Source organism: Kryptolebias marmoratus, linkage group LG2 (assembly GCF_001649575.2).
Source record: "Kryptolebias marmoratus isolate JLee-2015 linkage group LG2, ASM164957v2, whole genome shotgun sequence".
Classification (NCBI taxonomy): Eukaryota; Metazoa; Chordata; class Actinopteri; order Cyprinodontiformes; family Rivulidae; genus Kryptolebias; species Kryptolebias marmoratus.
In genome coordinates, this window is record NC_051431.1 from 9,480,709 (window position 1) to 9,495,741 (window position 15,033).

Genomic DNA, 15,033 nt, shown 5'->3' on the forward strand with positions numbered 1-15,033 from the left:
GGGGGGGACACAGGTCGCTCGAAGGGTTTGACTCGGTGCAGCGTGAACGAGAACCGCAGCAGCTGAAAATGGAACAAATGTTGACATTTTGGACGCCGATCGAAGCGAATCCACCGGACTGTCAGGTGTGAACGCAGCCGTAGATTAACCATAAAACACAAACTTAGTGTGACGAGAATATTCCAACAATCCCACAGACACGGAGTAGTGATCAGCCCCGGCAGGCTGATTGTCTTTAACATACGATTAAAACAAAGACTCGTAATGATCCAACAAGGGTTTAATTTTATCTGACAGCTCAGAAACAAAACTGCTGCTGAAGAAGAAGAAGCCTAAACTTCTTTTTAAATAAGTTTACAAAACAAACAAAAACACGACGCTCCTCTTCTGTTTGTCTAAACGTGGCATCACCGATGGGCTCAGTCATCAATCTGAAGATCAGAAAAAAAAAAAAAAACTAATAATAATATAAAAAGAAAGTGAACTTAAAGCTGTCAGTTTGATCCAACATGGCTCCACGACTGCAGGAGAAATCTGATCCTAAAACCATCCAACTCGGAGCAAAATGAGGGAAATTCAGTCATTAGAAAATTCTCCTACAGCTGTTTTGTTCCCTCATCGTCTGCTGATGTTAATCACTTTAAGCGCCATTAAATTCAATTTGATATTAAATATCTGAAAGGACAACAAGGCTTTTCTTGGTAGACTTTTAAACTTGTTAGAAAAAGTGAACGACTCGTCCGACCGTTGATTAAACGGAGCCGTTTCTGAACAACACAAACAGCTTTATTTTTTAATAAGTAAGGTGGTTCCTGGCTTCTGTTTTAACAAAATTTAAATAAATAAGACACCTGACTCATAGCTTCATGCAGATTTTGATATTTTAAGTCAATAAACCGTTCTTGATTCGCCTCTAGATAATAAAATAAAGTTGAAAACTAACATTTTTTGTCATTTTAACATTTATTTCTTCTTACGGTCCGTTTAAAACGACGTAAATCCTAAATATATTCTAAAAATGTGTCCCTCGCTGGCAAAATGAGTCTACGTAAGAACAAGGAAACAAAAAACTAAACAGGAAAGGATCGATTTTGGCCATAAAGACTCCATCTCTGTAACTAAAACATCCCATAATCTCCCTTTAAAGCAAAGCTTTCCAACAGGTGTGTCTTCAGAAATAACTCTTTTCATTTCCTATTAGGGAAATCCCTTCGTATAGCATGTAGCACACCAATGTGAAGCTTCTTGACCGATAACGATCCAGCTTTCAGACCGGCGCTCTGGTTAACACCAGCAGCTCGTTGCCAACAAACTACGGATCATTTTGAAGCTTTTAAGACGGAGAATTTAAAAATAACAACTAAATATTAAAAACCTGCTCGCTGTGACTCATATACCCCCCCCAACCTGGAACCTGAGTGTCAGGATCCAGGCAGTGAAAGCGGGAGCCTCTCTTTACGTTCCTGATTTTTTTTTAATTTTATAAAAACTGTCGAGAAGTTCAATCCCTGCAGAAGCTGATAAAATGTCACCAAAAGTATCAGAGGCAGCGCTGCAATCTGCAGCTCATAAAATACATTTAATGTATTTAAAATCCTCCAAAACGAGGCGACAGTTTGTTCATTTGGGACGCTGCTTCTTCTCGTTCTAGCAGCGGCGTTTTCTGTCCCGCTTCCAATTGGACCTGCCGGGCTGCCGTCCCTGCCGCTCACAGCCGTCAATCAGACTGACGGGCCTCCCTTTCTGTCCTACATTTGACTTTTTTTCTTTCTTTCAAATAGGGGTGGTGGTGGTGGTGGGAGGTGGGGGTGGGTGGCTCTAAGTAGGACAGGATAACCTTCTGGAGCGGCGGCAGCGGTTAGCTGAGCCGGGGCGAGGAAGACGAGGAGAAGAAGCCGAGGGAGGAGCGCCGCAGGACCGCGGGGGGTCTCCCACGTTAACGGCGGCGGGCTGAACCGATTCACAGGACTCAAACGGCCGTGATGGCGTGAGACGCCGCCAAAACAAGCGCCTCTGCTCCGAGGACGGGACCGACTGGTTCAGGGAATCAGAACGAAAAAGATCAATTTTTCTTATAAACGTATTTAATCTGTGGAGTCATGACATCCTTTCAGTAAATTCCGTAATAATATCTAAATATAAACACGTCTGATAATCATCAGAAGCCAAAAGCTGTCAAATGTTTTCTGATTTATAAAGTTGTCCCCTTTAAGATTAAACTTTTTAAACAATTCCTGGTCTTTCTTACGGCACAGTTTAATGTTTTTGTTGAACATACAAGTAGCCTTTTTTTAATTTGTTGGCAGCAGTGAGAGGAAAACAAAAATCTAACCAGCACCATTAATGAAAACGGCTCATTAATCACTCACTTCTTTGTCTGAAAATCCCAGAAATCAAAGCCTTTGTTTGGTTTCTGCTTCGGAAATTTGATTTTTTTTCTCCCCCCCCTCCTGTTTGACTGTGACACTTCACTGAACATGAATATTAGTGTTTTTAAATGCTGCCAGGCCTATTTTTTTTAAAAACAAATGATAAATTGAGAGAACATGCCACCGTTTTACCGTCCCACACGCAGACGTTGACATTTATCTGCAACAAGGAGTTTCTGAAAGCTACAAACTCGATGATTTATCTCCCCTGATTCCGCGGCTCCGAAAACCGAAACATCTTTTAGACGACGACGGAGAAACTTCAGCTCATTTGCGATTCGTGGAGCTTAAGACTTTCCCACGTGACGCCATTTGTTGTTTCGGGGACGGACCGCAGATTCTCCGGTGTGACGACTCTTCTCTGTGTCCTAAACATTAAAACAACTCCTCGCCACCCCGCAGGTCAGGACATCCAACCCGTTTCTGTCAAAGAACCCGAAGCCTCAAACGTCACATCTGGAAACAAGGATTTTAAACATCTTCAGGTTTTCTGCCTCCTTTGCAGCCTTTATTGTACAAGTCTCCAAACATTTTAAATCAAACAAAAAGCCAAAAAGACCTAGCATTCTTAGAAGGAATGCATATCACCCGCCACATTCATCCCAGAGATTTGAACCAAGACTGGAGAGGAGACGGGACGGAGTTGTGGCTGTTTTGGACAAACCTTTGAAATGATACCGTGAGATTCCTTAAACCCTCAGGTTCGTGTTTAGGATGACCTGCACCTACTACCACAACGAATTCAGCTGAATATTTGTATCATTTGAAGATATTTTTGTGTGATGGCTGTGAGGACCGTCGGCTGTAGGTGTACGTCCAACAACAACCGAGTGCTGCACTGAAATCTGTCCAGTGTGAAGCCGAAGCGTCGCCGCGTGTCGTCCTGGGGGCGTGTTGTCCTCGGGGCGTGCGTCACGGACGACCCTCGGCTACCGGCTCCCCAAGTTTCAGTCCAACTGGTGAATTCGCTCGCCAAGGCCGCTTAGCTGCTGCGCTCGTCCTTAAGCTGAAGCTGGGTCGTCGAGGCGCGTCCGGCGGTCGCTTTTCTGGGATTTTGGCCTAAATTCGTCCAGGTTTTTAACACCGACGCTGCACAGACGTGGCCCTCAGCCCGTGGCTCAGGGCAACAAAAATCAATCGGACGTCGTCGTCAACAACCTGATGGAAGGGCACCAAAAACCCCCCAAATCATGCAAATCAAACCGAACAGGATCACCGTTTCGCCTATGAAAGGAGCGGGAAATGAACGCACAGACGAAGACAAATTAAAGAATCTATTTAGACCTTTACCGAGTTCATCCCGGCTGCCAACCCAACCTACATCGCTAGTGTGTGAACATCAAATAAAAGACCGTGCTTCCGTCCACACACACTCTGCCTGCTGTACGTGTGTGTGTGTGTGTGTGTGTCGGTCACGCTACACACCCGGCAGCCTCGGGATAAGCCGGCGGAGCGCCACACTCCGCCAACGGCACGTGCGAAAACCTGCAACTTCGATACCAAACACAAGCAACACAAATCACCTTTTGGGATGCACCTTAAACCTTAAACCGCTCCAGCGATGAGTTGGCAGATTGCTCAACGTGCACCAGGAGGGAAGGGGGAAGCGGATGGCGAGGCTGAACTTTTTTAAAATCGGCGTCTCGGGGGCCTTTTGCTGCTGTCACAGAGCACTGGCAAGTTTAAAACCCGTGTGCAGAAAATGTACCTTAGAGGTAAAAAGTACTGACAGGATGTGACTCCTCACTCTGCTTTTTAAAACTTCACAGCAGGGCCTTGCGTCAGTATGTGTATGCAAATGTGTGTGTGTGTGTTTCAGTCTTCTCCATGACCAAAGTGAGGAAGGAAACACTTTCTGCAGACCTCAGCCATAATCTTTGCCCTTACAGTGTCACCTCAATCTGTAGCATTTAAAAAAAAAAACTGCTGGTTTCACATTACTCAATCACTTCTGTACAGATTGGAAAACATGGATTTTATGGCCTGTGAACGTTGGGGAGCTCGTGTTTGCTGATACTTATTGATTTCCAGCCCATAACAATGACTTATTATTGCTAAGCGGGCTAGCTATGAATCAGAATATTAGGATAGCTATTAGCATCGACGCGCTAATTTGACAGCTAACGACGTAAATGAGAGGAAACTTTTTTCATATAAATTACTTGAAACAAATAAAGGCGGCTGCCTTTGTTTAGCTTAAAACGAGCCAAATAACCGAACAGCAGCGTGTCAATAAAAGTCATCTGTCAATGCGAAAACAGAGTAATCTCCCTGGCGTTAGCATGTTAGCTCGTTAGCATGTAGCCGCCGCTAACAGGCTTTGAGGCCTTCTGGCTCCGCCGTCGCCATAACTCTGTTGGCTCGGCGTTTCACTGGAGAGGTGGGGGGCGGACAACGATGTGGTTCAACTTCGACAAAACGGCGAGCGCAATACTCACAGTCCAGGTGTTTCTTTTTCGGGCCCATTATTTCGTGCGTGGTGGCCTTGCATACTGTTTTGGACACGGCGGATCCCGTTACACTGTGCTGGGCTGCGGTTATCCTGTCCGTAATGCTCTGCCCCGACATCTTCGCTTCGCTCGCCGCAACAAAACAAAAAAGGCGTTCAAACGCGAGGCTTCAGTTCAGCCGGTGTCGGGTTTGTTTGGTTTTGTTTTGCTTTATGCCCTAAAAAAAGAGGGGAGGGGGGAGGGAAAGTCAGTGTCCAGCTCTTCCGAAGCCTCTCCGAGCCCCTCTCGCTTTTTCTTTTTTTTTTCCTCCCCAACCGAGCGAGGTGGAAATGGAAAATCAAAACTAGGCTATGGCAGCCGCGGACCAGAGGAGGGCGGAATATAAAGGGAAGCGGAGTCTGACGACAAAAATTATCAGGAAAAAATAAATTAAAAAATTTAGATTGCTTAAGGCTCGGTCCGCCTCCAGGCTCCGTCCGAATTCATTCAGATATCAGTGATGTTTTTAAAAAATAAAAAATAAAACAAAACAAAAAAAAGGTCCGCTCGCTGACTCATCCGACCCGGGTCTCTGCCTCCTCTCATCCCGATGTGGAACGCCGGATCCCCGCCTCCGCCGCTCCGCAAGTCGTCGCGGTTCGTCCTCCTCCTCTTCCTCCTCTTCCTCCTCTTCCTCCTCCTCCTCCTCCTCCTCCTCCTCCTGCCAGTGCTTCTCGTTTCCAGAGAAAGAAAGAAAACCACCGATGAGGGGAAATGGCGGGTCTGTTCCTCTCGCAGAGAAGGAAGAGGAAAAAAATAAATAAAACAAATAGTGTGTCCACCAGAACCACAACCACAACCAGAACACAAATGAACACAAATGTTCAGTCAGCGGAGGCCTGGATGGGAGGACACAGGTATCGAAACAGACTACAACAGGTCTGACTGAAGGAATAAACCACAACATTTTCTCATTTTTTAAAATAATTTTTCTGACACACTGATCTGTATCATTAAAACGACAGAACCAACAACGGTACATAACACCTGTCAGAGTTATCCAAGTCCAAAGCATGAATTCCCCCACTTGCTGTGCAGTTTGACATTCCTACCTTACATGGTTGCAGAGATAGAGGATCAACATGGTTTCAACAAAGCTGTTATCTGTGACCTTGACCTTTGACCCTGTGACCTTAAAATCAAAGGAGATCATCTTTGACCTGTGAGGTGTCCAGCTGTGCAGTTTGACATTCCTACATGGCATAGTTGCAGAGTGAGAGCATGGACAAGGATTTTACAAAGGGGTCACATGTAACTTTGACCCTTGACCCTTTGACCTGTTAATCAATAGGGATCATCCTTGACACATGTAGTGTTCAGCTGTGCAGTTTGACATTCCTACTTTACATGGTTGCAGAGTTAGAGTATGGACAAGGTTTCTATAGAGGTGTCTCCTATGTCCTTAACCTTTGACCCTGTGACCTTGAGATCAGTAGGGGTCATCCTTGACCCAGGAGGTGTCCAGCTGTGCAGTTTGACATTTCTACAATAAAGGGTTATCGATTTCGAGCTCAAACAAGAAATTGCCCATACCATAATACTTAGTCGTAGGAAGTCTCGGGCTTTGAATGCACCCAGAAACATAAACCTCTGTGTTCTGCGTTCTGTCTTTTGGACATTTACTTCCAACTCTTACAATGATCCGCTCTGTGTTCACTTTTAAAAACCAAAGAAATGATCGTCTGGCATGACACGCCGCAGTCTTCCACATCAAGTTCTCATTTACTCGTTTCCAAAACGCCACGTTGCGCCAGTCGCAACGTTCGACATCATCATTAAACCAAGCCACCAGAGCTTCTTCGGCGTGAGCGGTTTTAGTGAAGACCCTCTACACTGTGAAGGCAGGTGGCTGAAGGTTTTTTTTTTTTTTTTGCAGGGTGGGGGGAGTGGATGGGAGCTGCTTCGGTGCCAGAGACGGCAGCAGGATCAATAAAGTCATTCAGAGGTCTGGGTCCATCTGTGGGTCCAAACCCAGAGACCTTTGATTCAGCGAGCGGGAGGAAGTGTGGGAACAAACGTCTCTCTTTTCACGAGGAACCTCCTGACCGTTTTGTCTGACAGAGTTAGACTGAGGCTGCTTGTTGGCGATGGAGGAAAAAAATATACTGTACCTCCGAGAAAGGCCAACTGCAATCGGTTTGATAGGAAGAAGGCCACCGCCACGAGACAGAAGTTATCAAGAACCAAGTCAAAACAGAACCCAGGAACCGGCTGAGACTAGAAGCTTATCTGTAGGTCGGAGTGACTCGACGTCCTCCAGTGTTCCAAATCACTGGTTATCAAGGTTTATTTTCCACCGCCGCTGGTTTGATGTGAAACTTTAGGACGTACTGTGACATTGTTGAGAACAAACAGCGTTTCGGGAGACGGCAGTCAGAGGAACAGCTGTGGCCGTAGAGGTGAAACGGAATTAAATAGTGACGGCTCAGCAGGCTTCGAAGTATCAAAAATGGCGCCTTGAGCAGCTTCCGTCCAACGCTGTCATGTTTTTCACACCCCTAAAATAAACTTTGATCCGATGAGGATTTTATTTCTGTTTGATGTCGCCGTCCTGTCCGGTTTCATCCAAACGGAACACATTGTGCCGCATTATGCCGCACTCCGTTGTGTTCAAAGACAACGGGACACGCGGCCGTTTTCTGAATCACTGAAAGTTGTCGCCTAAACAACCCGGTGAAGGCATCTCTGTGCTGCGGTTTTGTGGAGAGCTTGTATACAGTTAACACCTTACCTGTTGTATATAACGCTTTGAAACGCCCAAGTTTGGAAACACAGAGTTCAGTTTTGAACAAACTGATGAGCTTATGGCTAGTCAGAGCTGGGCCAAGACCAAACAACTTTATACTTAATGTTTTATAAACATTTACACTGTTGTTGTTTTCAAATTACACAGTTATTTCAGCAGAAATGCCCCATTCTACAGCCAACTGCTGCCATAGAAATTACACCTGGGCCTGGACCATAGAAACCACACCTGGACCATAGAAACCACACCTGGACCATAGAAGCTACACATGGACCATAGAAACCACACCTGGACCATAGAAACCACACCTGGACCATAGAAACCACACCTGGACCATAGAAACCATACCTGGACCATATAAACCACACCTGGACCATGGAAACCACACCTGGACCATAGAAACTACACCTGGGCCATAGAAACCATACCTGGACCATAGAAACTACACTTGGACCATAGAAACCACACCTGGGCAATAGAAACTACACCCGGACCATAGAAACCACACCAGGACCAGCCATTCTGTGTCTATCTGCGTCTCCTTCCTGTCCTCTCAGACCCTAGCTAGTCGAGGCAGATAGACACCTGTCTTGGTCCTGGTTCTGGTTCTGGTTCTGGTTCTGCTGGAGGTTTCTTCCTGTTTAAAGGGAGTCATTTCTTCACCCTGTCGCCATGTGCTGTCCAGGAGGGACTGCGACGAAGTGAAGATTCATGGCATTCTGTTGGCTTCCTTATCTGATAACTTTTACTAATTAGCTTCTCTAACACACAGCGTCCTTTTGTTTTGACTCAGCACGACATAAATAAACTGAACTGAATCGAGTCAAGCCAAGTTAAAATGTCCGCCACAGCTACTAAGCCCAAGCCAGCACCAAAATGGCTGTAAGCTGGTTAATTTGACGTACATGACGTACGCCGTGTCTTCGAAGCTGTGGAAAGACGGGCCGGTTAACTGACGAGACGAGGGCCTTAAAGCCTCCTCTTCCTCAGAGGACGACTGAGTGACTCGGCGGGTTTCCTGATGCAGCTCACATCTTCCTCTCGGGTCGGAGAGGTCGACCGGTACACTGCTCCCTCTGTCTCGCCTCTCCGTTTTTGTGTCCGTAGTAAAATCGGTGCGACGCTCCTCCACTTCATTCGCCTCGGCTGCTCAGCCTCAGACCGATCATTCAGCACCGTTAAAATGACTCGGATCTTATCGATGAAGCACATGTTTGTTTACGTCAGATCAGTTCTGCAGAATCTTAAGATTTTGTCATTTATTTCGCAAGAACCGTCATAAATTTTAGGTTGCAGAAGGGAAAAAAATGAAACAAACAAACAAAAAGAATCTAATAAAGTAATAAGAAGGTTGAGCGTGTTCCACGACGCGGAGACATTTTAATAAACCTTCTTCAAACTTTGAATTTTTCCAAAATCCACTTCTGCATTTTTATTGGGTTGTAAGAAGAAGAACATTTAATAAACGCTGACAGTCGTCAGGGATTAGGCTCCTGCGCTCCCGGTTTCAGGGATATTTCTTTTGATATAAATTAAAAAAAGGCTCCAACCCAGAAGCTGAAACAATCAGAAAACATGTTAAATTAAAGTCTGCAGCTGTTTGGATCGAACCTGTACTGCTCAGCCTCAGAGTATGTGAAGAGAATGACTCTCAACTGCTACCACGCCAGCTCAGGTCGATTAGCTGCGGCAGACATCTTGAATGCGGTCGCCTCCAAAAGGTAATCAGCTGCAGCTTCACATCTATAGACCACTTCCTGCGAGTTTCATTAAATTCCCACGGCTGGTTCATGAGATATTTTGCTAACAAACAGACATGGAGAACAACGTTGTGCTATGACTCTGCAGCTGTATGACAGGAATGTTAAACCCCACAGCTGGACACCTCATGGGTCAGGGGTGATCACCATTGATTTCAAGGTGACAAGCTCAAAGGTCAACGTTCACAGATGGCCGCCTGCTCTAATTATGCAACCATGTAACAGAAGAAAATTAAACTCCACAGCTGGACACCTCTTAGGTCCAGGGTGATCACCATTGATTTCAAGATCATGGGGGGGGGGTCGAGATCACAGATCAGCCTGTTCTCTAACTCTGCAGCTGTATAACAGGAAGGTTAAATTCCACAGCTGGACACCTCCTGGGTCAGGGGTGATCACTAATGATTTCAAAGTGATGGGCTCAAAGATCAACAAAGGTCAACATTACAGTTGAACTCGTGCTCTAACTCTGCAGCAGTGTGACATAGGAATGTTAAACTCTAAAGCTGGACACCTCAGGGGTCAAAGGACATGCCTGTAAATTTATAGGTTCATGGGGTAAAAGGTCAAAGGTAGCCCCTTTGCTCCTGCATGTGACCCTTCTGTTTCCAGTTGTGTCCGTTGGTTTGTTTGTCTGTCAGCAAAGATCAGGTAAAAACTAAAGAACAGATCTGGAAGAAACAGGATTCAGTTCTGGTGCTGATCCGGATTATGATCCGGATTATGATCCGGATTATGATCCAGATCATGATCCAGATCAAACTATTTGTTAATCCCGCTGTGGCCTCGGTGGAGGTTTGCACTCCCTGAGTGCTTCTAGTTTGCTTGAAACAACATTTTATAGTTCGTTGATGCTCCTTTCTGGGGGAGATGGGGGTTAATCCGGTAGTTGGTGACGGTTATTGTCCTCCCGTCCTCCCGTCCTCCCGTCCTCCCGTCCTCCCGTCCACATCACCCGTCAAAGACAACCTCCCAGCCTGTGGGACACCTGGGGCCAAATAAAACGATCCAAGCTCAGCTTTGAGTCTCGGAGGCTGAAAAGAGGCGAACGGAGCTGAAGCGTCCCGGTGATCACACGGTGTTCCCGCTCGGCCCCACGGGCGACCTTCGCCGGAGTCAAGATGTCTGCCGGCGCCGGTTTGTGAGGACGCCGTCTGAGCGTCGAGCGGACCCGATTACTGCCAGACAGATGATGGGACCACACCAGAATCAGGAGAAAGACAGATAAAAAAAAACTGATTGTCTGAATGATTTCTAACTGTTTGTTTGATTGTAAAAAGAAAATTATAAAAATAAAAAATAATTCCTGCAGCTGTTAATCTTTGAGCCCTTTTTAAAAGTAAAAAAAACCCTCTTTTTTTCCTAAAAATGCTTTCTTTTATCCCTATTATCCCGACAGAAACAGTAAACAGCCACAGAAAAGTTAACTTTACTCATAGAGAAAGTTTTAAACACATATAAACATAATTAAAGCTCACAGAGTGTGATCTGAGGAAACAGTTACAGTCATTTTGGTTTTCGTTTATTGATTGGCTGCTTCGGTCATCTTGAATTGGGACATCTCCAAACCTTAATCAGCTCTAGACATACATCCTTTCATTACTTTACTAAAATTTCCATAAAATCGGTCCAGCGGTTCACAAGATATTTTGCTAACAGACAAATAGAGCTGACTCCAGCAGATAATCCCCAAGTTTTACATACAAATCTAGTATGTGTTGTGGATGACTCTCACCTTCAACTCCACCAAACTTTAGCCTGTTGTCTGCAACGCTGACTTATTTACAGCTATTTCTGTGTTTTCTAAGGTCAGTTGGCTGTGGCGGCCATCTTGAATCAGGTAGACTCCAAAAGTTAATCAGTCGTAGTGGTAGATCCGGTGTTTACTTCCTGAAAGTTTCATTAAAATCTGCCCAGTGGTTCATGAGATATTTTGCTAACAGACAGAGAGGAGATGATGTACCTTCAGTGAGGAGCTGTGTGACTCTTTGGCCACCAGGAGGCGCCAGAGCGCCACAGCTCCACCTAAAGCACTCAGCCATGTTTAGTCCTCAGCTTTAAACCTAAACGTCCACAAATTGTTTTAATGACAATGAATCATTTCTGCAGAGCAATGGAAGACAAGACCAATAAATTTAACCTCGCTGAGAAATAGTCCAGCCGTCCCCGTCAATTTGGGTGCAAATTAATTATTTTAATGTCAACATTTAACCAGAATTCAACCCTGACAGGTTGCTTGTTTACACGTCATTACTCCAATCAGTCAGGCAGGTTTTTTACATCAAGCCTTTTTTGGACTCTTAGGTCCTAAAAACCGATTATTTGAAGGTTTTTGTCCAGATAAATGAGAGACTCAGACGTGTCTTTCCTGTCATTTTACAGGTTTCAGTTGAAATGCAGACAGAAAACTAAAACCCTAAAACATGTTTAATTTCCTGGAAGCCTGGGTGACATCAAAGCGCCGACAGCAGAGAAACTCATCCTGGATTCCTGAAATGTAGGTTAAGGTTTCATACATAAATAATCCTCAGCTTTCGTTTTTTTTTTTTTGTTTTTTTTTTTTACTGGGAGTGTTCACATTTTTAGCCCAAAGAAAGGAACCGAAAGAGATCCGTGGCTGCCTATTATCACCCCAACGTGACATATTAATATATTAATATGTAGGGTTTTTTTTCAAATCTACCCTTGGGTATAAATAAAGTAACCTTGAACCCTGAACCTTGAAAGGCGGGCGATAATGTAATTGCCCGTGTCTGCGTGTGTTAGTTTGACTCGTTTCAGCAGCAGAAAGAGTTTATAAGAATCTCTGAAGCTAATCACTCAATGGACGTATACGACTGATTAACCTTTGGAATCGACTGGATTTAAGATGGCTGCCACAGCTACTTATCCTCAGTTTTACAGACAAGCTAGAATTTAGTGTGGTAGTAGCTGAGAGTCATCCTCAGCGCACACTCTGAGGGCTAACAGACAGAGATAAGAGCTCTGCTTTGCTTAAAACTTTGGCATGCAAGGAGGTGTCAAATTCCGCTACATGTAGCTGGCCTTTTGCTACTTTTAGTTGGCTTTTTGATACTTTTAGCTAGCATTTTGCTACTTTAATCAACTTGCTAGCCTTTTAATACGTTTAGGTTTTAGCTAGCTTTTTGCTGCTTTTACTATTTACATTTGATTCTGCTTTTTTAAGTTTTAAACCAATCTGCTACCTATAGCTAGACTTTCACTGATTTTAGTTAGCATTTTGCTACATTTAGCTGCGCTTTTGTGACTTTTAACTCACATTTTGCCCCATAGTGTTTTACTTCTTGTAAGTTTTAGCTAGCATTTAGCTATTTTTTTCAACTTGCTAGCATTTTAATACCTTTACATTTTAGCTAGCATTTTGCTATTTTTTTGCTAGCCTTTTGCTCCTTTTAGTTAGCCTTTTGCTTTTTGCAATGTCTAGCTAGCATTTTGCTACTTTAATCAACTTGCTAGCCTTTTAATACTTTTAGATTTTAGTTAGTCTTTTGTTACTTCTAGTTTTTAGCTACCGTTCTGCTTCTTTTTAGCTTTAAGCTACTAATCTGCTACTTTTAGCTAGACTTTTGCCACTTCTAGTTAGCATTTTGCTACATTTAGTCAGGCTTTTGCTCCTTTTAACTAGCATTTAGCTACTTTTGTCGACTAGCTAGCCTTTTAATACCTTTACATTTTAGCTAGCCTTTTGCTACTTTTAGCTTTCAGTTAGCCTTTTGTAGCTTTCAGCCTGCAAAGAGGCGTCTGATGCACATTTCTTCATAAAGTGACGGTTTTATTTTCTCTTCTAATCCTCAGACGTGAGGCCTTAAAGGATAAATAATCCTTTCTTTTGTTAAGTCCTGATTGGAGAGCAGCATTGGAGAGTCGACCACCTAAACGTGACGAAGCTGCAGGAAAACAAACTTTCCTCCCCGAGGATCAGCTGGCAGCAGGGCCTTTGATGAGGGCTTCACTTCCCCGTCTGTGTCAGAAACCGGCGCGTCGGATTACAGCGGCGCTCTCTCTCGGGCTTCGCGCCGCAGCCCAGATCTTCTGATCTGGATGTTTTTGTTGAGTCTGGATGTCTCGGCCTGATCAGACGGAGATGCTTTTATCAGGCAGATCTGAGTCCGCCGCTCCGTCCTGAGTCACAGGAAGTGTCTGAGTGGAACGGCTCCAAGAAAACCCTCACAAAGCCCAGATTTGTACTTTCACGGCGGAGGCTTTCCGAGGTTAAACATAAATTAAAATATGAAAGCTCCGTGTGCCGCTGCTATTTCTGTCAAAGAAGGAAGCGAGTGAAAAGATTCAGCGAGGAGCTCCAGACGCTGAGCGCTGATCTGAGATCTGCTAGCTGAGGAGCGTGAATAAAAGCAGAACGTGTCATTGTTTGTAATCTAACTACTTCTGCGTACTTTGTGCTATTTTAGCTGTTTATAAATCAAAACATTCAGCTCATTCAGGAGACTTTTAATATTTGTAACTTTCAAACTATTACAGGACCACAGGGCCAAAAGACCAAAGGACCACAGGGCCAAAGGTCCATTGGACCAAAGGACCACAGGACCAAAGGACCACAGGGTCACAGGGCCAAAAGACCACAGGACCACGGGGCCACAGGACCACAGGACCACAGGGCCTTGGGAAGGACAAGGATGGACAGGATTAGGAATGAGGTCATCAGAGATACAGCACAGGTTCAAGAACTGGGAGATAAAGTTAGAGAGGGCAGACTGATGGTTTGGACATGTCCAGAGGAGGGACAGTGGGTATATTGGTAGAAGGATGTTAGAGATGCAGCTGCCAGGAAAAAGACAAAGAGGAGACATATGGATGCAGTTAGAGAGGACATGGACGTAGTTGGAGTGAGGACAGAGGACGCAGAGGACAGAGTTAGGAGGAGGACTTGCTGTGAAGAACCCAGAAAAGGGAACAGCCAAAAGAAGAAGAAGAAGACTCATCCCCAGCAGCTGCAGACTTGTTGGACGTACCCAGGGTTCGGGGCTTGCAGCTGAAGGCCTTGACTCTAAGTGACGCCTTGTGCATCACAATTGCCCACATCAAACCGTCATCTTACCTTTGTGTTCATGTGAACGTGAGCTGCGGCAGTAGCCGATGAGTAGCCGCTGAAAGCCTAATTCCCAGGCTGGACCCCCCCACCCCCATCCCCTCCTCCTCTGAGGCCCACCATTTGTGTGACCTGACAGCCGGAGATCAGACTGAAGAGAGATGAGTGGGAACCCGCCAAGCGCGCTCAGGTTTCTTGGTGCCGAGAAAAGATTCGCCTCGTCCATTCAGATCCCACGGAGCTTCCCTTGTTTCTTTCTTTCCTTTTTTTTTTTGTTGGACTATCTTTCCCATCTGGGGGCTTCAGACGTGCGGCTGACGTTGGCGGTTCAGCTCGATGTCAACCGTTTTAAGCTGCTCTCCTGTCACGGATCAGCTGAGGAGGGGTTCTCCGGGCCAATTACCTCAGAAAAGGCCGGGAGGCGGGTAAACAAGCGAGAGGTGGGGGGTGGGGAAGAAACACAAGGCGGGTAAAGAAGAGAGGGGTGGTCTCAGTGTGGAAGGGGTTGGGTATGGGGGGGGCTCAACCCAAGAGGTAAAAA

The 15,033-nt window shown here is 45.2% G+C and overlaps 1 protein-coding gene across 1 annotated transcript in view; it reads right to left on the reverse strand.

The window, feature by feature from the left end:
• picalmb (phosphatidylinositol binding clathrin assembly protein b) overlaps window positions 1-5,481 on the reverse strand; it is a 23,591-nt gene extending 18,110 nt beyond the window's left edge. The window contains exon 1 of the mRNA XM_017437206.3: window positions 4,868-5,481. Coding sequence (XP_017292695.1) covers window positions 4,868-4,997 — 130 coding nt within the window. The 5' untranslated portion in view covers window positions 4,998-5,481. The remainder of the gene's footprint in view (window positions 1-4,867) is intronic.
• Window positions 5,482-15,033: the final 9,552 nt, after the last annotated feature.